The sequence below is a fragment of the Aethina tumida genome, chromosome 3, assembly GCF_024364675.1.
Source record: "Aethina tumida isolate Nest 87 chromosome 3, icAetTumi1.1, whole genome shotgun sequence".
NCBI lineage: Eukaryota > Metazoa > Arthropoda > Insecta > Coleoptera > Nitidulidae > Aethina > Aethina tumida.
The window spans coordinates 24,841,962-24,865,090 of NC_065437.1; the positions used below are offsets into that span (position 1 = coordinate 24,841,962).

At 29.4% G+C, this 23,129-nt stretch overlaps 1 protein-coding gene across 13 annotated transcripts in view; it reads left to right on the top strand.

Moving 5' to 3' along the window:
- Positions 1 to 23,129, top strand: part of LOC109593978 (uncharacterized) — an 86,169-nt gene that overhangs the window by 19,659 nt on the left and 43,381 nt on the right. For all 13 annotated transcript variants that reach the window (XM_049964805.1, XM_049964806.1, XM_049964813.1 and 10 more), the window contains exons 3-5: positions 14,373 to 14,524; positions 15,480 to 15,553; positions 15,790 to 15,909. In XM_049964805.1, coding sequence (XP_049820762.1) covers positions 14,373 to 14,524; positions 15,480 to 15,553; positions 15,790 to 15,909 — 346 coding nt within the window. The remainder of the gene's footprint in view (positions 1 to 14,372; positions 14,525 to 15,479; positions 15,554 to 15,789; positions 15,910 to 23,129) is intronic.

Here is a 23,129-nt window from a genome sequence, read left to right on the forward strand (position 1 = left end):
GTTGCCAATAACGAAGCTTCGATGCAAACACAAACAATCTTCTTCCATTACGCAAACAGCTTAACTGAAATGTTACGATTGCCTTACATATTATTCGTTGTTGTTAAGAAGGCTACTAACCACATGTTCACTAGCATATTTTAATATTAACAGAACCATTTAATTTGTTTACTAATTTTCTACTTTATTTGTCCATTTTTGTAAGTAAGTTTTTGTTTAAACACTTTTAAAAATCAGGTTTTAAGGTATTTTCAGTTATGATTGATTGGTTAATTGATTATAATTTTTGTGTATCTATATTTTAAAAACTAGATAATATATACAGTGGTATATACAGCAACTTTTTAAGATTTTAATTATTTTAGCCATAACTATTTTATTTAAAGTGATCTCTTAAATTAATATTAATTCAGCATTGTTGCTTAATAATTATAAAAACTATTATATTTTTATTGTATAAAATGTTACAAATATACATATATTTTTCTGAATTGTGTTGGACATAAATTTAATAACTATAATTTTGAAATTTAATGAATAAATGTGTATTATTTAATTTTACATTAACTCTTCTTTTATAATTTTGGCCCATCTTCGGAACTAATTATGATTTAACATTACATGTTACAACGTTGTAATTTGTAAAGGTGAATAAACAGAAGTGTCACTATGACCGGATAGTAGATAGTTATTTAATTTTTTTTAACTAAGTTTTTGTTTCCAGCACTTAAAAATTTAATAGACGATTTATAATTAAGATTGATTCATTAATTATAATTTTTGTTTTCTATATTTCAAAAATTAGTTGTTGTGCAATAATGTGGGCGTATAAATAATAGTTCAAAAGAGAGAGACAATAAAAACTCTATGCATATCATAAACATTGTTTTTTATGTTATCCATCTGAGATTTAATACAACAATTTTTTTGGACGAATATATTTAAATATATAATAAAATAAAATAAAAATATGTACAGTATTGGTCATAATACTTGGAATTTTTTAATTTTCTATGTTTTGAAAATTTGTACGGTAATATCAATATTATTAATGTTATAAAATGTAACAAACTTATTGTTTGTTAATGACCTTATTAAAATGAGTAAAGGGCAAATTTATTAGTTTGGATTTGTGTAAAAAAATATTATATTTTTATAAAAGAAGTGTTAAGCAAGTGAAAATTTGCATTAAGCGTTTGGAGTTAAGGTCCATAATAAAATAATAATAATATATTCCAAGTATTTTGATCAGCTATATATTTTGAAATAATATAAAAAATAATTGAAGTAAAAATAATAAAATAGTACGATGGCTCCGCACATACCTAGGCGTACTACTAAAATTATTAACAATTTCAATATTCAACACGTAGGTACATTTTAAAATCAATTTTTAAAAATTTCAAGCCAATACTGTAGATAACAATTCTTTATGGAATTATTCTACCTTATCTATCTTTTGAGCCATTATTCATTAAAATAAAAACATAAAAAACAAGTTACTGCTGTGTTCGTATATTGTAGTTCTTGTTACTGATTACGATTAAATATTGCACATTGTTTCTGTACAACCTTGTAATTTGTATGGTGAGGAAAAATGGTTATTCCTATTGCGTGTATGATGATACTTTATGATACACATCAATTTTGATACTTGTTAGTTTTGCTGCGATTGCAAGATTTTCAGATTTAAAATGTTCCTTCATTTACATAAAAATAGTCCGTGTCGAATGGTGCGCATTTTTCAGCCGTCTACTTTCTCTAAAAATATGCACTCTATTTTCTGCATAATTTTATTCGACAGAACTACACCGCTCGCAAATTGTCCGTGACAAAAGAACGACATCCCAACATTCACAAAGAACTATGCACAAAATCATGTTTCTAAAATTAGAGTAAATAGTGACCTTTACATTAATTTATAGTACTCTTTTGTGTACTAAATTAATTCAAGGTCTCCGCTCAGTATTTGTGATTTCAGTTTTAAATTCATCCTGTACTGGTGGTGTTGGTTTATGTTGAACTTATCAATAAAATTCGAACACTAAGACTTGCCAGTTATATTTGTTCATCATTTAACATTATGAACATCACGATTTTAAGTTGCTATAATTATTGTCACTACTGTGTATATAGACACAACCAAACTTTTGTGGAATCATCCAGTATTCACAAGAAAGAATTGTTTTTCATGAAAAAAAAAATTATATTGAATAAAAAGTGAATGTCCAGAAATCTTGAGGCGAGGAATTAGAACAAGGCAATGCTCAGATGGAAATTGCACACAGGGCGTAGTTTCGAAAACCTATTTAAGGTTTCTGAAGTTGGGAACCCTAAAAATTAAGACCAGGAGAAATCGTGGGGGATTGATTTGGATAAATAACTTTTTAATTTAAAAATACTTTTTTTCAATGAAACACCGTTTCTCGTAACTACTAGGTGATTCTTTATAAGTTCGGTTGTGTATATTTGTTGGGTAACTACTAATATTGTCTTTAAATCTATAACGTTATCTGGAAAAATCAATTTCTTTCTGTAAATGTTGAAAGAGTCTAATGAAACTAGTTCTAAAGTAAACTTCTTGATAATAAATCAGCCCAACTTTTCAGACACGTTTCTGTAAGTTAAAAAAGAAATCAGCATTAAAGTGTGTTCATTTGAAATAGAAAAGAAATAAAAGCAAACATGTCATAAATTGTGTAAGGGTCAGAGTTCAATTTGTATTCCATTAATCTTAAGCTCGTGCTCTTAGTTTTTCTATCAGACGCTTATTTTCGAATTGAGAATCGGTTTATTAATACAGCACATTGAGTGCGAAAGTAATAAAAAAAATAGAGAAGTGAAATATTAAAATCAAAGTAGACAGGGGAGAATGGCTGAAAGTGGAAAAATAATGGATAATATATCCCGTCAAAATTTCCACCCGGCTCATATATCTACCCACGTTTTATACAGAAAAATGTTCCATCCTTTGTCTTCATTTTACCATCGGCACATTTTCGACCGTCTTTCATCCTTTATTTTGCCATCAAACGTCCAGCGTTGCGGTGCTTTCAAAAATTTCAATATACATTTGACACTTTTCCTCGAGAGAATTTTATTCAGCACGTAAAGCAATTGGAAATGAAAGCTTTAAATTTACAGTTACGACTGCTGTAAAAGTCATTCAGAAGACCGTTACCGAATGTTGAGTTTATTTTAAGTCGGTTTATTTACGTTGTAAAACAATGATCTGTCGATCTAAGGTGCATCTCGTTTTTGACGCATTGAAATGTTTATGCCATGTTCACCGAACATCCGAATGTAAACATTAAATTCTATGCCAATATTTCTGTTTGCTCTCGTGTTAATTTTATCTAGGACCGATACAGCCGTAACGCAAGCTTACGTTCGGATATGTATAAAAGATAAAAATGGAATTTCACTTTGATGTTTGATATAATGCGACAAGCCATTTAAATTATTAATAAAATAAACACAGCCCAACTTATATGGAATCACACAGTACTTACAAGAAAGAATCGTTTTTCAATTGTCGTCAATAAAAAGTGAATGATTTATTTATAAAAAAATGTAAATGTGTGATAAAATTTGTTCCTGCAATGTCAATTTCACTGTTTCCATGTATAGTAGTAGTGAAGTGAATTTGTTTAGGAAAAGACTTTGCAGTCGAGAATTATTTAGCAAAAGACAATTAAAGGTTCCACAACTATCAATGCAAAATAGAGTTGGCCACTTAAGTTGGTGTTTGGAGCATGAAAACTACACAATTGAACATCGGTGAAATGTGTTATTTTGGGATGAGACCAGAATTGGCCTACAATCAGACGATTGGCGGATCCGTGTTTTAAGAGGTCGTGGAGGACAAGCTAGTCTCCGTGCTGCCCCAACGGTCCTCAAATATAAAGGAGGAAGTGTAAAGTTTTTTAGGGCCCATTAGACAATCAGTAACCAGTCAAAAGTATGTGGATTTAGTACTAAAACCGGTGGTAAGCCTCTAGAGAGGTGTTTTCGGGGATTCTTTCATATTTATGCAGGGTAATGCTCCTCCACATAGCAGAAGAGTCGCCAAAAATTGTTTGGAAATGGAAGGTGTGACCGAATTAGAGTGGCCTTCTTGTTCGTCGGATTTTAATCCCATTGAGCACTTATGGGATAACGTTAAAAGAAGAATTATAGCTCGTCAAAATATCCCTGGCAACAAACAACTTGCAGCTTTAGAAGAACTTTTTATTTTAAAAATATTTTTTTCCCAATGAAACATTTAGTTGTGTGTATTTTATGCACCGAGAAATACGGTCCAAATTTAAAAGGCCACAATAAAATAATAACGTCGTGTGACACGCTCTTTTAAAATGCCACCGCACACGCTGCACTGCACCCAATAAACTCAACTATGAGATAATTATAAATTTAATGAGGTTTTCCGGAAAATCTGCACCGCATAATATAAATTTGTGCGCCAAATTCCTCATCAGCTTACGTTAGGTATTCGCCAAATTAAATTCTGTAAAAAAGTCTGTTTTATCAGTTGATTAAAATAGTTTGGGCGCCTCAGTGCAATTAGATCACTTCATTTTTTTACAGTTTTTGATTAAATTCATGTAGTAGATAATTAGGTTAAAGTTAAAGCGCAAAATTTAATTAGTCCTCGAACTATTGAATCGAATTTGATTAACGTCAATTAACGTATGAATTAGCATGTTCATTCACAACGAATGGTAACGTATCAATTAGTGACAGACTTGGTAAGTCACACATGGCTCATGTGTTAAGAATAAGAGCGCCTTACATGTGTTCACAATGTTTATGTGTTCGAAATTAATTGATCGCAGTAATTATTTCATTCTGTAGCCGACTACCCCGTCTGGTGCAGTCACTGTTGGTGATTAATGCGAAGTATAATCGGTTAATGTGCATTAAAATCATAATTAATGTAAAAAAAATTCTATTTTGGCGTATGAAGAAAATTAATTATGGCGAGTGAGACTGTTCATGTCGGATCTTTCAGCACTTGCGAGAATAATTTATGGCGCACAACGTCAGGTAGGGAAGGACGTTTTAAATTTAGTCTAGTTGATACGGATTAGGAGTAATAAAATTACCAAAATCTAATTAAAACGCATACCGCTTCTGTTTTATAGGACATGTTTTTAAACTCATATTAACCTAATTTAACAATGTGATGTTTATTGTTTCCTATTTATCAATTGAATTCGTCCAGAAAAAATAATATTTATATATGAGATTTGGTATACAAGTTAATGATGACTAAAATAAAGTTTTATAAAAATTAAACCCTATTTTGATAAACATTGTGTGGGTTCACCTCGTAATTTTACACACTTAGGTATTCCAGTTGATCAGGTCACTTGGAAACATTAGTCAGTCTTCTTTCTACTATATCTCACACATGTTCAATAGGGGATAACTGAAGAGAATGGGGTGGTCAACGTAAAATAGTAACATTGGCTTATTTTAAACATCCCATTGGAACACAAGAATATGATGTCGAATATTGATGAAACTGTCTGAAGTACCTTGAACAGAAGATGTGGCCATGGACTTTCTTTTATGTATAAACGTATGGAGGAACCTGTTATCATAACAAGTGTCCATCCAAATCAATATTCCTCATTTGAGTCAAGTGCCATTTCTCTAAATCTTAGATCACCGTAAGTTATCTCCAGTAGAGCATCGTAAAAGACATTTCTATTCATTCGAACTGTGAACTACTCCAAGTCGATGTTTGAAAATCAATGGAAGCTCCAAATGCTGCAGGTAACTGCCTTAAAACTGTCAAATGTACACTAAAATTACCATGATGCTGGACATTTCATGGAGAAATAAAACACGGCTGAAAATGTGTATATGATGGATTGAAGACAAACGCGAGTAGATTTACAGTACCGAGCAAAAGTAGGGAAACTTTTTATTTTCTAATATATAGTTTCTTAATTTATAAAAACAAAAGAAGTTGTTTCATTTTGAGTTAACAATAAAACAAAGTATAAACTTCAAACATATATTAATAATTTCATTAATCTACCCGTCTTAAGAGGACTAACCTTTTTGCAGAAAATGTTTAATTGTTATGTAAATATCTGATGTATTTATTTCTAGTTGTTTAGAAATGTCAGTTTTGCTTAACTCCAGTTTTATACTCCGATATTATCAACTGGTTTACTCGTACACTTAACTGAATATCAGGGAGTGTTTTCAAAATCAATATGTAAAACAGACAATAAGGTATTCACAGAAGATTTGTTAAAGTACCGATTTAAAGTGAAATACAATTTTGTGTTTCTCTTGTTTTTACATGTTAAAATTAATTTCTAAAGTACACGGTGTTTCTTTTAAAAATATACATGTAAGTATAGGGGATGGTGTGTGTAATAATAATAAAATTATGAATCGGTTGAAAAATGCAAATTTGAAAATCTCTTTAATATTTTGTATTTGTTTCTTTATTTTTGCTCGCTACTCTAAGAAAAGCCGGGTGGAATTGACGAAATATATTATCTATTATTTCAACCATTTTTCCCAGCCTACCTTATTTTTAATATCATGTTCTGTATTTTTTATTAGTCTCCTTCTCAATGTGATGTATTAATAAACTAATTCTCAATTCGAAAATAAACATTTGGTATAAAAGCCAAAAGCTCGAACTGAAGATTTATGGAATATAAATTGAACTCTGACCTTTACTAAATTTAAGGTTTATTTGCTTTTATTTCTTTTCTATTTCGAATGAACACAGTTTAATGTTGATTTTTGTTTTAACTTAAAGAAACGTGTCTGAAAAGTTGGACTGATTTTCATTAGACTCTTTCAACATTTGAAGCAAGAAATTGATTTTTCCAGGTAATGGGTTAGTTTTAATGAAAATATTATTACTTAGCCAAAGTGGTAATCATTATTGTAACAAAGATAATGCTGACACTATAATAAAGGAAAAAGTTGCTATAATTTTGTCCATTGAAAAATAATAGTTGCATAGTCCTCTTGCATCCTCTAGAGACCAATAATACCAAGCAATAATCTTACCATTCAGTAATACATTTGGTTTTCTACAGCCTTTGACACACCTTTTTTATGTTTATATAGATCATGGACTATATATATATGTATTCCATATTTCCTAAGCCCTCGACATCTTCTTAGGTTAGGATGTTAAAGGTTAAACAACAACAAATTGAATTAAATAATAAGAAACATAAAAAAATAATAAAAAACCATTAGATCCAGTACAATTTAATTCGAAATTTAATAGAATGATGAACATAATGATAAGTGTTAGATATGTAAGTTCAGTATTTTATGGTGTTTGGATTTTATTTATAAGTAGTAAATTTATAATTACAAGGTACAGTGAGATATTATTTGTTACAAGAAAATAATTACACATTACTACATTACTTTACTAATTTCTTTTTAATTAATTTAATTACTACCTTCCTTTTATGTATTGAATATGCAATTAAGTAACAATAATTGTGCTTAAAAACAATAAAATACTGTTTTCAAACATTATAATTTAATACATAACGAAGTTTATTACATTTTGAACATAAAACTCAATTTGTATTCAATTTGATTTACATTGGAAGAAGTTCATAAATTCACCATTTGTTCTCGTTATAATTAAATTGAATATCTGGATATTTTCAGATGAAATCAAGCTGCAAAAAAAAGACGCCAACATTGTATCATAATTTATGAGGATCAGTTATTGGCCAATACTCAAGAACAATTTTTTCTACACGAACGTTATTAATTCACGACACAAGGAACAATAATAAATTCCCCGTGATTAATTAGTCGAATGGTATTTTATTGGCTACGTCGGTAACGTCGGCCGTAACAAATTCGTCGGTATTGCTGCTACACCTCCAACGCATAAATCATGATTTTAATCCTCAATAACATGTCCGCACATATTAAACCGTAATTTCCATTGACTTTCTAAACGGAACAGATTCTCGTACCTAATAAAATGATGTACCATGCAGAATGGAGCCCACTGTTTCAGGAGTCAAGAGGGTCAACTGATAAGGTCAGACCACTTGAATATATTTCCCCCGGTCTAATTGAATAACCGGCATTAATTTAATTACCGTACGTTTCATTCGATTATTGAAAAAACGTTGACAGATTTATTTACCAGGCCTTTTAGTGTTTTCAATTGTAAGGCGTGCACATTAAAATAACCCCCCGAGGAATCCGTTTAATGCCACCCAAGGAACTCCGAAGTATAATTCTTAAAAAAACAAAAAGAAAAGCGCCGGAAATTTTTGGGGAAATAAACGAAAGCAAATGTTCGTGTCAGCAACTTTGTTCACGTTACAAAATGAACTGTTTGGAAGTTTTTTAATCGGCAATTCACTTGGGCTTTTAGTATTTTATCGTCGCAAAACTTTATTATTAGTGCTTGACCTGAAACCTAAAGAACTACTAACATTAAAGATAAGACCCTTTTCTTTAGAAATTTCGATCGAAATAACGTCGAAAAGTTTTGCCGGGCTTTGACATTGAACAGCCACATTTTATATTTTATATAATCAACTGGTTTTCGACAAGGAACCTTTCATCACGTTAAATACTGGTCGTGTTGCAATTTATACGCCACGTCACGAATCAATAAAGTGCATCAAAAGCTTCATTATTTATTGGTTTGTTAACGGACAAATCCTGCTGTCACAAACATTTCACACATGCAGTTCGATTATTAACAATTTATTGTTTCATCGATAGTCGTCGGTTCGAAAACATTAAATATGAAATTTAAACTTCAGCGTTTAATGACATCAAATTAAAACGGTTTTAATTAAAGTAATTCATCAATGATCAAGGAAATTAAATAATTTAACAAATCGATCGATAAACTTGGTATCAGTTTTAAATCATGTTTAATTTCCTAATCCAGTTTTATGTCGCCACTAAAACGAGTTTAAATTTACATTTGCAAACATTTAAAATACATTAATTAACTTTGGATCGAGTTGTTTGATTCAAATGAGATTTTTTGTTTGCTAAAATAATAATTCCAACGTTGTCGATTGGATTTTTCGTTATCAAAAATTATACAGTGCCTGCAATTGATTGCAATTAAAACTGTGACAAATATTAGTTAACCATAACTCTTTTATTTAATGTGAACTGTTAAAATAATATTAATTAATATAGTATATTCTTATTCTATAACAATTTTAATTTTGAAAGGGATTTTATGATTTAATATGTTTTATTTAATTTAACATTAACATTTATATAATATTCTTTTTGTTTTATAATGTAGGCCCATTACATCTCTGTAGACTCGACTATTTTCTGAATATATGACGATTCTATATTCTTTTAAACTTCTTGAATTGGTAATGAGATCATTTAAATTTGTAATGGATATAATAAACTTTTTGAGTAGTTTTGTCTCTGTAGGTTATTTAACATAAACAGAATCATCATTTTTATATCAATTATTATATCAATTACATTTAGATTTGTGAGTAAAAACTACTCATCTCCACAGTTCTATTATGCAGTGAATGTGATTTTAAGTAAGTAAAAAATTCTTGTATGTTTGGAGTCAAACGAACCCGTCTAATATCATCAGTTGACAATAGAATTGTTTTTTGATATCGATTTTCTGTCAAGTTTTTCTAACTCAGACAAATTTTTTCGTAACGAACGAGACTTACTTAACCTTAAAACCTTAGCCATCTCTTCTTATTTCTCTCAGTCTTAATAAGGAGGAGTTATAATTTTTCTTTCACTTCTACCAATGATTAAGTAATTATAATAAGCAAAGAACCACTAATAAAAAATCGATTAAAAATCACAGGAGCAATTAAAAATCTTAAAGCAATAAATTACTATAATTTTGTCCACTAAAAAATAAAAGTGCCCAAGGGTGTATCTACGCTGTATAAACATCTGTAAAAGCTGCGTACTCATTCGTCATATTTGGAAAAATTCCCACCGATCTTTATGCACGAAATATAATTGTTTGTAAACAGTTGGCCACTTGTAGGGCTTGAGCTCTTAATGAACACAAGGCGCCCAGTCATTTGAAACCCTCACCTAGTGATATTGGAGTGTCGTGAAGCCACAACACTCACGATGGAATTATGTATGGTCTAGTTCCAGTTAACGTGTTCGCCTCAATCCGTTCGCCCACCTCCAACTGTCGGCAATAATCTTAGTGCAATTTACAAAATGGGATTAAGTGAATAATTTCGTTCGTACAATGTGTAAGTAAAAGTCCTTGTCTTGACCGCCTCAAACACTTTTGTTTTCGTGAACATTTAACACTAAATGGGAAGGAATAAGAGTAACTTAGTGAAATCCCTACACCTCTAAAATTTTTAGAATTGTACTGCATTTTTAAGAATGAGTAACTTTCATAATTTTAGATCGTCTCTATCAGAAAATTGGTATTGCACTTCTTTATTTTCCTCCATTTTTAGATAATTAGATAGATAATTAAGTAGAAATATAATTCTAAATCTAATTAATAAATGATACATATTCTTAAAAATGGCAACTAACCTAACCTAACATTCCTAACTTTAGAGGTTTTCGGTTTAAAAAATTAAATAAAAGTAACATATTGACTTTTCTCTTTTTTAAATATCTTTACGTTGTTAATTGCAAATTAAGTAAAATATACGTTAAATATGTTAAAATTAACAAATGGCTAATCTAACCTAACATTTTTTATATTTTACGAGTTAATTCTGTATAATTTTAAATAGTTAATTACATACTATTAATTAAAAGTAAATAAATAAAATAAAACTAACATCTTGTCCATCCCCATTTTTTATATTTCAACATCGTTAATTACACATTATTGAGTAAAAAATTATCTTAACATAAACAAATGGCTAACCTAACCTAACATTCTTAATATTTTAACCTAACCTAACATTACTAACATTACTTCTATCGGTTTTTTGAATAAAGATGAAATAAAGATATAACATATTGTCTTTTCTCATTTTTTTAATATTCTTATATCGTTAATTACAATTATTAAGTAAAATATACGTTAAATAACTTAAAATTAAAAAATGCCTAATATAACCTAACATTTTTTATATTTTATGAGTTGCCTTTGTGAATAAGAAGAAATAAAATATCATATCACACCTCTTTAATCCCCTATAATTTTAAATAGTTAATTACATACTATTAATTAAAAATATTTATTAATTAATTATAAAAAATAAGAAATAGAACTAACATATTCCTCCTCCCAATTCTTTATACATTAACATTGTTAATTATTAAGTAAAAAAGTAAAAAATATTGTGTTAATTATCTTAACATAATCAAATCGCCTTTATGGCGAAAGAAGGAATAAATGTATTATTTCATATCTTGAATAATAAAGAAGTAGCCATTTTTAAAAATGGCGAAATAACCTAACCTAACATTTTTCATAGGTTGTTTGTATCTCCTTTCGGAAAAAAATTAATTACGTCACGTAGATAACCCAAAAAAATGAATTAACCAATGAATAATAATGAACAAATACATTTAATAAACAGTCCACGGAACCAATCAAATTAAAACAAATTCTCCGAATTAATACGCCATAAACTGATTGTATCGATCCCATATAACATTCCTAGTGGCAATCTGTCTCAATAAAAATACGGAGGGCGTCGTATATCAAATATCACGTAACGAAAAAAACGGAGTGTGGCCGCTTCATTAGACACAAACCGACCAGAGGGTGCGTACACGAAATACGAAACTGGCGTTGTTCATTTCCTTTCAAGTGCATTTCTATAATTATTTTAATGAAATTCATGCCCGGCGTCTGAAAAATTTACAGTCCGCGCGATTCGTCGGGAATACGTAAACGAGTTGGTGGAACCGTGGTGTGGCCGCGCGGAACCCTGTGGCATACTAATGTTTTCTTAATTAACATTCAGAAGAGCCCTGCGAGAGCTAAGGTACAGGTGAAGAGCGTCTATTAAGGCAGTGCCCGGAGACTACCGTAACGCAAATGTTAGATGCACTGGCAGTTCAATTCATCGGGGAGTTTTTCTTTTTTCCTTTTTAATCTGTGTGCCCGTGTGTGTTTTGCAACATGCTGAAGTTTTGTTCGCCGTACGGAAGGAGACGGGAGTACACGGTCAGTCTTTTTAATGTCAGCCCTTTTAAGCATTTTGTGGAACAGGTGATGCGAGAATAATGGGAACAAAAACCCATTTCCAATGAGGCATTTCTATAGTGTACAATTTATAACAATAAATTTTAAAGTTGTACGAATGTAAGCTTGTCAAAAGAAAGAGGAATAATATTCTTCAAAATAAACTGGTAATTTCGAGAACGTCTAATTTCTCTACATTAATGAATGAATTACGTGGGAAACGGTGATTTGAAATTAGAAAAACAAATGCATTAAATTTCCGTTGAATGGGTTGGAGTTTGTGCGGGTGTCGATTTGTTTGATGCGATGCTATTGTTCGATATTTTTTGCCTCACGTCACGTTAAGACTGCCATCAATAGAAACCCACCCGCATTGAAAAGGGCCAGTCACTTCGCACACACCCTGACCTGACCTCGTCGCTAATGCACTTGCATTCGATTTGGCTCTAAATTTTATGTTTTCACGACAACTATGACTTCCAATCTACTTACAGTATTTTATTTACTTTAAGTTGTTTTTGTTTTAAATTTTGTTAAAAATGTTAAAAAATTATTTGATTTAATTCACATATAAAGGAACATTTTTCTAACTTGAACCTCATGAAATAATTATTCAGGTTTTCTAATTAGAAAACTTGTTACTAAATTATTGAAATTAAAAAATGGTAGTACCATTTTCTTCACTTTGTTAAAAATGAAAAGAAGTAGAAAATATTTAAAATGTCACTAATGGATTTTAAAATATTTATGATAATTAATTTTTATAAAAGTTGTGTCTGTAACAAGAAAAATTTTAAAAATTCAAGCTTTCAGTATTTTCAATATCTATTAAATAGACACAATTTTAAAAATGTTTTAATTCTTCCCTCGATTAAATTTCAAAGAAATTTGGAAAAGCATTTTGATTATTTTTTATTTTTCATTTTTAAAGTGTCTACAATTTATAATTTTAAAAAATTCTTTATTTCAGTGCAATTTATTAAAATATACCAAACTAAAATTTGAAAAATAATAAAACACCTTTTTCACAATTAATTTTTATGCTCGATCAATCAAATTTTTTAAAATTTCTAAAATTTATAAACGATTTTCAAAAATTTTTTACCTTTTCAAATTTTAGTAGCTTTTGATAAAATGTATAAAACTAACATTACCCATATTTTTCTATTTAAAAATGAAAACTGAAAATTTACTAGGAATGTAAAAAATTTGAAAAATAATAAAAAATCTTAATTAATTTTTAAGCATTTATATATTATTGTAACAAGAAAAGAATAATAAAATACTCGATCATTTAATATTTTTAAAATTTCTAAAATTAATAAACGATTTTCAAAAGATTTTTACTCCTTTCCAATTTCAATGATATTTGATAAAATATTTTAAACTAATATTACTTATATTTCTATCTTTATTTGATTTAATATTATAAATTAATATTACCCTTATTGTTTATTGTTTTTACAAATGAAACATAAGAATCACTTAGGAATATAAAAATATTGAAAAATAATAAAAAAATCTTTTTGATTATTAACTTTTACCGGGTGAATCATTTTTTTTTTTTAAATTTCTAAAGTTCATAAACGATTATCAAAAGTATTTTACACTTTTCCAATATTAGGCATACTTATTTTTTTATTAAAAATAAAATAGAAAATTCTCTTAAGAATATGAAAAATTTTAAAAATAATAAAAAATCTTTTTCATAATCCATTTTAACTTATTTGTATATTACTGAAACAAAAAAAGAGCAATAAAATATTTAATCATTCAATATGTTTAGAATTTCTAAAATTCATAAACGACTTTTAATTTTTTTTGTAATTCTTCCCAACTGAGATTTGGTAAATCATATAATATTACTTAAATTTCTCTCTTCGCTAAATATGAAATTAAGAAACTTATGTTAATTTTTTATATTTCTTGTAAAGGTAATAGCTCTAAAGAAGAAAGAATAATTTTTTAATTTATATTAAATAAAATTCTCATTATGGTAATTAATATTTACACTTTTTGTAATTAGTAAAACGAGAGAAATTAACAATTTTAACTTTTTAGTATTTTTAATATCTATAATTATACTTCTACACTTAATTTTGGAATACATAAAAATTCAAAAAATATAAACATTCAACTATAAATCTCGCTAAAACTATTCCTTGACAGCCGGTATGCAACCCAGACTACATTTGTATCATCGTTGCAGGTTAATCCAGGCAGCAAAGCAGCGCATAGAGGCATCAGAGAAGGCGACCTGATCACCAGCATCAACGGCCAAAGCACCAGGGATATTTCGAATGCCGACGCGCACAAATTACTGAAACACGCCGGGGATTCACTGGTGTTGGGGTTGAACGAGTAGGTATTCATTTCAGCAACAACATAAAAAAAACAATAAAGAGTTATATTGGGAACACATTCAGTCATTGCTGTGTATCATATTTTCCTCCCACCGCATTAAATTAAATGCAATTTACGCATAGCATAATACAGCCTGAAGGTGCCTTGTTAAAAAGCAATTTGCAATCTTTGATCGGCAATAAACGCAGTGATATAATTTTAATGGCAGGTGGTACTTTTAATTACACACAACTTTGAACGACTCAAGTAATTTTCATAATTGCGGAGTTTTGCAGTGAAAAAAAATCTGGGCAATGAAAAAAAATTGCTCTTCATGCAATGCGCATTAATTTGAATAAATCAGTCACGTTAACACTTATAAGATTTTAATCGTTACATTATAACCGTAAACTTGTATAATACACACATCATCGAGGTTTTAAGTAATATTATGCATTAATATTGTCACAGTAAAATGGCATTGAAGCTTAGCGTGCGTTAGGTGCAGTAAAAAAATCTCATAAACAGGAAACTATTTTAATGTGACTCGTGTTGGCAATGTTGACACATATTTCTCAATTAAATTTCTTTGCTACCAGCGAAATTGCATAAGGATAATCGTGTATGTGTGTAGAATAAGTTTGACATTTCACCAACAATTCACATTTCACTTAATGCAACTACAAACGACCATTGGAAAACTTTACGAAACACGTTAACGTTGGTTCACAAAAAAAAAATTAAAAATAGTCGATTTCTAAACTCATCAACATCCGTGAAACAACAATATATCCGTGCCCGTCCAGAAACCCACGTGAAAACGGCGCACCTCGTTCATTTCGATGACCCTAAAACTTGTGATGCATGATTCCCGTGGCCGGTCAGCTGACAATGGTGTTCGACATCGGTTAAAGGCGGACCCATTAAAATCGCACGTTTAATCGATTGCATAATTGTTGATAATTTGTTGCAGGGAGCTGAGTGGATCGCCGAAGAGGCGTCAATATAAGACCGTTCACCAGGAAACCCATTCAGAGACCGTTAAGAGTAAGTGTCCTTCATTAGAGTTGGAACGGGAAGGGGGAACTCATTCATGAGTGTTTCCTAAGTAAACGCCACTAATTTACGATGTTAAAATCTTGATAAATTAATGGATCGTCAATATTTTTATTGAAGGCAATGAAGAATTCATCATCATCTTACTATTTGTTTTGGAATTTAAATAAAATAATATTTTATTCCTTAAAAATAAAATTGAAAAAAATATTTTTTTTGCCTTTCAGGGTCTAGTATAACCACATACTCAATCAAGAAGGAAATAGTAGAATCCAGTGATTCGAAGCCAAGAAGTAACAACGAAAATAGCAGTTCCCAGAACAACGAAAAACAAAAACAAATCAACGGTAAGTATTTCCTTTCATTAACATATTTTTTTATTTATTTGTGTATGCAATTGTTGCTCGAACTTAAGACTCAGACATGATATTACAAAACTAAAAGGTGCGGCACGGACATCAGTTCCGCCAAAATTACCATCACAACTCTTGTTAGGAAAATTCATAACCCATAACCTTAGAGACCGTCTCGAAGTTAAAACACATCCGTCGTGGATTTTGTGTTGTGTGTGAAGTCTTGAAAAAAAAATGAAGTTGCCGTGGTTAAAGTGTCTGACAAAACAAGGGACATTACCAAGATCTAGTTCAAAGAGTGCCCCCACTTCCAAAACCAAAAATTGGAGGTCCGCTTTCAAAAGACTTAAGTTTAAGAGGAAAAGTAGCAGTAAGTACTTTCTTAGATCAGCCGTTTAGAGTGTGTGAAAACGATTAACACAAAACGTTAAGTGATGTTAATAGGAAAAAGTGACAAAATTGTTGACCGGAAATAAAAAATTAGAAACCGCAAAACCAATTAAATTGGGCACAGTTGATCAAGCATAATTACACTAATAAAACATAAACTCGTATAAATTTCCAAATCAAGGTCACCGAAGTTTTGTATAATGCCAAGTTTATTTTTGTACAGTCGCCCAAACAAAAAAGCGGACAAATTAACGGAACCGTCACTTTAATTGTCCATCAGTTTTCACCGGTTTCCCATGAAATTGAAACCTTGACGCTGTTATGATTTACGGAACGGCGGAATGGTGGATCTATGGTCGTTTAGTGGACAATTACGTTAATAACATTGTTCTATTCACGAACAGATGCATAGGAAATCGCTGTCAAGTACAGAACCGCTGTAGGAGCACATGTCGAATCACAATGGGGAGGATGAAGAACACTGCATGTATATTATAACAGAATGTTGACAGTTTTGGATACAAAAAACAACAATATTTGCACTGTTTAACTGTGACTTGTTCCATTAGTTTACAAGGGAGATAAATTACATTTTTATTTTGGTGAATGCGCCAGTCACAGTATATATTTTTTAAAATTTCAATTTATCATAGGAGGATAAATTCTCGATTTCTAGAAACAAATTATATTTATATAATTATACCATTGGATAACTAAATATTCATCTAAATAGGACCTACCATTTCCTGTGGGCTATGCAATAAGATAAACGTAATATAAACACAGTCAGTGTCTTGAAGAACACCTAAATATTTATTAATTATTTTAATACAACCAAAAACACTAATATGACTATATAATATAGTAAAAAATAATATTTTTTACATTAAAAAATATATTATACAGTGTCTTCTTTTATATTTAGTTTGTTACTTTATAATTTATAAGTTAAATTATTTTTTAATTTAATTCGATTTTTTCGGGTGTTCCCTAGACACTTTAGCTGTGTATATTTTTGCTGTAAATTAGTGTGATTAATTATAAGGATAGATGATCGAATTGCTACTTTTTATCAGCCTGGACATGTGGATCCAATAAGTTACTATAACAATCATTTGATATATACCCTTAATACGAATTCCTTGAGGGTTTTTGCCCAGCAATATAATATTAAAGATACAATATGTGTATAAAAGTATCCAATATACTTTTTCATCCCGTTGGCACATGAACTCCGATATTTCCGAAGCACTTTAACTTTTTTATTATTGCGGTCCGCCACTTGGGACAATATTGTCATCATTTCAAAGTAATAACGTCGCATTTAATTGAAAACGTTCCATCTCTGAGACCGCGTAAAATTAAATATTTCAAAAACGTAACGCTTGAAACGGTAAAATTCGCAATAAAATATGCAAGACAAATGCACAAATTGGAAACGACCGCAGTTTGCAATTGACCTACATGCTCATTTCCAATGCCAAAACCGTAAAAAAGTTAAAAACTTAAGCGGCTAGTTCACAGGTAAACAATATAATGAAATTTCAATAGAAAGCCATAAAACAGCTTGCATAAATGAACGGCAATCCTGGCCTAAATGCTATTTTAATGTCAGTTAATTGATTGCCTCTTAATCAGTCGCTGATCAATTGCCTATTCGGTTTGAATTGTTTGCACAATAGTTGGCTGCTGAAACTAACTAAATCGATTGTGTAGATCTGCATACATATTTGAATAGGTCGTTTTACTTGTAAATATATAAAATGGACATTATCTATATGTTGACATTTTCATACACCATTAATTTCACCATTATTTATGTGTATTTGTTTTATATCTTAATAATAACATTCATATATGTATACAAATACATATTCAGTGGTGGTCATTATTATAAACTTTTAAAATATTAAATATTTTAGCCATAACTCTAATTTAATGTGACCTGTTATAAAAATTACTTTATTTTTATTCTTATTTTTCTGAATTGAACATCAGAAAGTTTCACTTATTTTGATAAAAGTGTGTGTTTAAATATTCATATTATTGTCAGTTATGCAGTATGTTTGATAATAACAATACGGTAATATAATTGTCTATTTGTGAGTTTAGTTAGATGTTTATTAATAATTGAAAAAAATTCAAAAGTAAAGTGTCAAAAGTAAAGCAACTATAAAATAAAACAACCTTATGTATATTTAGCCTTCCTTTATTTAGTATCTAGTAGCATATCCATTATTATTAATAACTTTTAAAAATCTTTTATTCATTGATTTCAGTAGCTTTCTAATATAATCGTTTCTTTCCACTGATTTTAATCTTCTTCGTAGAGTTCATTCAAATTTGACAGTATTTTTACATACATTTTTCTATCAATTTCATGTCAAAGGTCGGATTGAGATCTGTGCTTTGTGCTGGCCAAGATATTAGACCTAGTCCTTGAGAAGCGGACCATTCTTTAACTAACTGACACTTGTGTTTCGGATCGTTGTCGTGCTGAAAGGTCCACCTTAAACTCATGTTATCTTGGGCAAATAGAAGCGCAGTCGTCTATCTTAAGCAGCAGGCACATCCCCAAACCATAACGCCTCCTACACCATACTTTATAGTAGGTTTAGTGTACTTGGGATTATACCTTTCATTAATTGATTTTCTCACCCATGAAATGCCATTAGATCGTGACTTTGAGCCGACCACTTACTTCAACCTTTTCCGTCAAAAACCAATCCTTAACCAATTTTGAGGTGTTTTGTATAGTTGCCAGGTCCTCCTCCATGTTTAACAGTATTTTTTATTCAATCGTTCACCTTTCGGACCATCACTGTTTAACTTGGATTCGTCTCTTAAAACAATTCTTTTCCAGTCGTTCACTGTCTACCCAACCGATATTCTTCTTTCGTAGAAGCAGTTTGTTTGTTGGTCTACAACTTTTTAATCTCCGACGTATAGTCCTAGAAGAAATGCTAGGTGGTCCAGATTGGTTCATAACAGCGGAAATTTGGCAGATGATAAGAATGGGTTTATTGTAGTCGGCCTGAAAATTTACCAGGTGGTAATATGGTATACTGTGGTAGTGTGGAAACTAAAGGAACCAACCGCATTTCCAATCCCTTCACAGGAAGATCTTCGATCTTCCTCTTATTGGTTTTGTTCTTCCGGACTCAGTTGACAGGGAGTTAGCAAATTTGCCTGCCTTTCATCTTCTGGTTCAGTAAACCCATATATGCCCCGCATATATGTCTTAATTTAACATATATATTGACTACTTCTTTTTTAATAAAATTGTTCTACTTATGAGCAATAGTGTATATTGAATTATTCTGATGGATACATGTTAACAATTTTTTTTAATAGAAATGAAATTTTTATTGACAGGAAATAATTATTAATAATATGCCATATAATGAAACAACTTGTTTTTTATTGTGGTAATTTTTTAATATAAAGATAATGATGATTAATTCTTAGGCTCCGACACGCACTAATCAAATATAAAATCATAAAGATGACATCACCACGATTTTGACACTTACATACCGCCAATTGTGACCGCCACAAAGCTGGAAAGCAAGCATTTACGCTTTTGCAATCGGCTAATTGATTCCTGAATCGTCCGCATTACGTAACGTTGTTTACCTCTTCATTACGTTTTACGTTGTATTATTATGCAAACGTTTTTGAATCGGGCATTGTCGAATTTTAAGGCGAGGACCGCGTTTCGGTCACGGTCCGGGTGTCACGTGGCGCTCCCTCCTCCGGTCCCCGTTCCGGAGAGCCGGAAGTGCCGCCGCGACCCGATGTCCGGACTTGATGCATGCGTTCATCTACGGGGTACCGCTGCGATAGTTTGTCGCATGCCCGCGTCCCATACGACATGCCATCCGTCGATTAGTTTGGACGCTCTTTTGTGCACACAAGTGGTTACTTACAGCGTTGTCGCATGTGATTTTGTGTTTATGTGTGGATTTATTTAGGTATATCCATTGATTTATAAACATTTTTGAGGTGTCGGTCCCTTGAAATTTTGTAATTTTAATATTACCATAAATGACAATAAATTGAATATCGATGAAATTGTTCAAATAAAATATTATTGCAGTAAGTAGTCAAATTTATATCCTTTTCACATTGTTTTGAAATTCTTAGACTTTAATATAAAATGTAAAGTCAAAATTTGATTTACAATGTTATTAAAAATTTGATGTTATTTCAATACTCTTTATTTTTATATATCAAACAAAAATATTTTGAAACACGTACTAAAATTTCAATATTTTTAAATTGTGTACCTAAATATAAAATAATATTTTTATAATCTTATTATAACATCAGTCTAAATTTGTTTTATAATTGAGTATTTATGTATGTGTTTTGTAATTTATTTTTATAATTCAGTGATTAAGGAATAAAATTTTGTTATCAATATTAATATTTTTAAATATTATTATTTTTTGTATACTTTACATTTATAATGTTATTGTTATCAAATTTTTTAAGGTATCAATACCAAGAGATAAATATTTTGTAATTTTACTAAAATCGATAATTTTGTTCAAATAAAATATTTTCATTGTAGTTATAATTCATTCATTACACAATTTTGTTGAATAAATATTATCAGAAATAAAAATAATTTTGAAATATTTTAACATATTTAAATATAAAAATTCATAATTTTATTAACAATTTATAATTCCGAGACTTGGCAATAAGATATTTTATATATTTTACATTTATAATGAATTAATTACCAAAAATTTTTCAGTAGTTCTTGAGAAGTCACCTAAACCGTTCATAAATTATAAAATTCGTGAAATTATGGAGTCGAATTTAATTAAATTTAAACAATATTTAATTATATAATATGATTTTCTCACTTTAATTAATTATATTTCAGGCAGGTTGATCAAGTTACAATTATACTTTTACCATAAATTAAAATATATTTGTTAAATCAAATTGATACTTTAATAAATGACACCTTAATTACTTTTTGTGTATTTTACTTTTATAGATAATTAATTACCAAACTTTTTTAGTAGTTCCTGAAAAATGACTTAAGTTACTTAAAGCGTTCATAAATTATAAAGTTAGTGTATTTATGCTGTTAAATTTTATTAACTTTAAACACTATTTAATTAAATAATCTAATTTTCTCCCTTTAATTATTTGTATTTCAAGCAGGTTGAATAAGTTAAAATGTTTATCATAAATACATTTCTTAAATCAAATTGATATTTTAATAAATGACACCTTAATTATTTTTTATGTGTTATACTTTTATAGAGAATTAATTCCAACAATTTTTTCAGAAGTTCCTGAAAATTGAATAAAGTCACCTAGAACGTTAATAAATTACAAAATTCGTGTAATTAAGGTGTCGAATTTCTTTAACTATAAATAATATTTAATTAAATAATCTGATTTTCTCATCTTAATTTTTATATTACAAGCAGGTTGAATAAGTTAATACTTTTATCATAAATTATGATACATTTCTTAAATCAAATTGATATTTTCATAAATAAAACCTTAATCACTTTTTGTGTATTTACCAAAAATTTTTAAATTATTCCTGAAAATTGACTAAAGTTACCTAAATCGTTCAAAAATTATAAATATAAATTATAAATGTTAATTTATATTAATATAATATTTAATTATGGTAAATAACATTTAAATAAAGATACATTTTTTAAATCAAATTGATATTGCAATAAATGAGAGTTTTTGTGTATTTTACTTTTATAGAGAATTTATTACCAAACATTTTTCAGTAGTTCCTGAAAATTTACTAAATCATCTAAAGCATTATAAAATTCTTGAATTTATACAGTCGAAAATTCCTTAAATTTAAACAATATTTAATTAAACAATTTTTTCACTTTAATTTATTATTATAACTAAATTAAATTATATACATTTCTTAAATAACGTTTATATTGTAATAAATCACACCTAAATTACTTTTTGTGTACCTTACTTTTATAAAGTATTTATTAGTATTTCAGTGGTTCCTGTAATCGTCTAAAGCACGTATAGTGTCGAATTTCATTAAATTTTAACATTTAATTAAATAATACGACTTACATTAATTTGAACAGAATTGCAGGTTTCAATTAAGATACATTTCTTATATCAAGGTGATATTGTAATAACTGACACCTTAATTGTTTATTTACATTTATATCTCAGTAACGTGTTATAATAAAATGTAACATTGCTAAGAATATCGTTTACAACTTATGAATTAACGGCGTTGTTATTGAACTTGTCAGTTTAATATTAACCAGCTTTTACTTTCGAATAGAAAATGCATATGTATTCCGTTAATACGTGTTGCTGTAACTTTCAATTAATATTGATTTATGTACCATCTAGTGCAGGGGCAGATTGACTTATTGTGATACTTTATATAAGATAATAAATAGTTATTAGTTATTATTTCAATTGCAGAGCGCCTTCAGAACTTTGATGTTGGATGAATGTTATCCGCAAACAATAAACTGTAATGTCATAAGGTGGACAGTTTATTGAGAAATTGGCCATAATGTGGGAACCGAACAAAAAACACTCAAATGATAACTGTTATTTATTGCAATTGCCTACAATATAATGGATTTACCCATATTCCATTGCACGTAGGATCAATAAAAGTGCAAAAATTTATACCGACATAAAGACCAGAACAAAAATTGTTATCTTAATGAAATGAAGTCACATACTACACAGTATTCATTAAGTAACACAACATACCTTTAGAATTGATCATCTGCTTTTAATTTATAAATAGGACAGGCTGTCGTAATGACCGCAAACGTTGT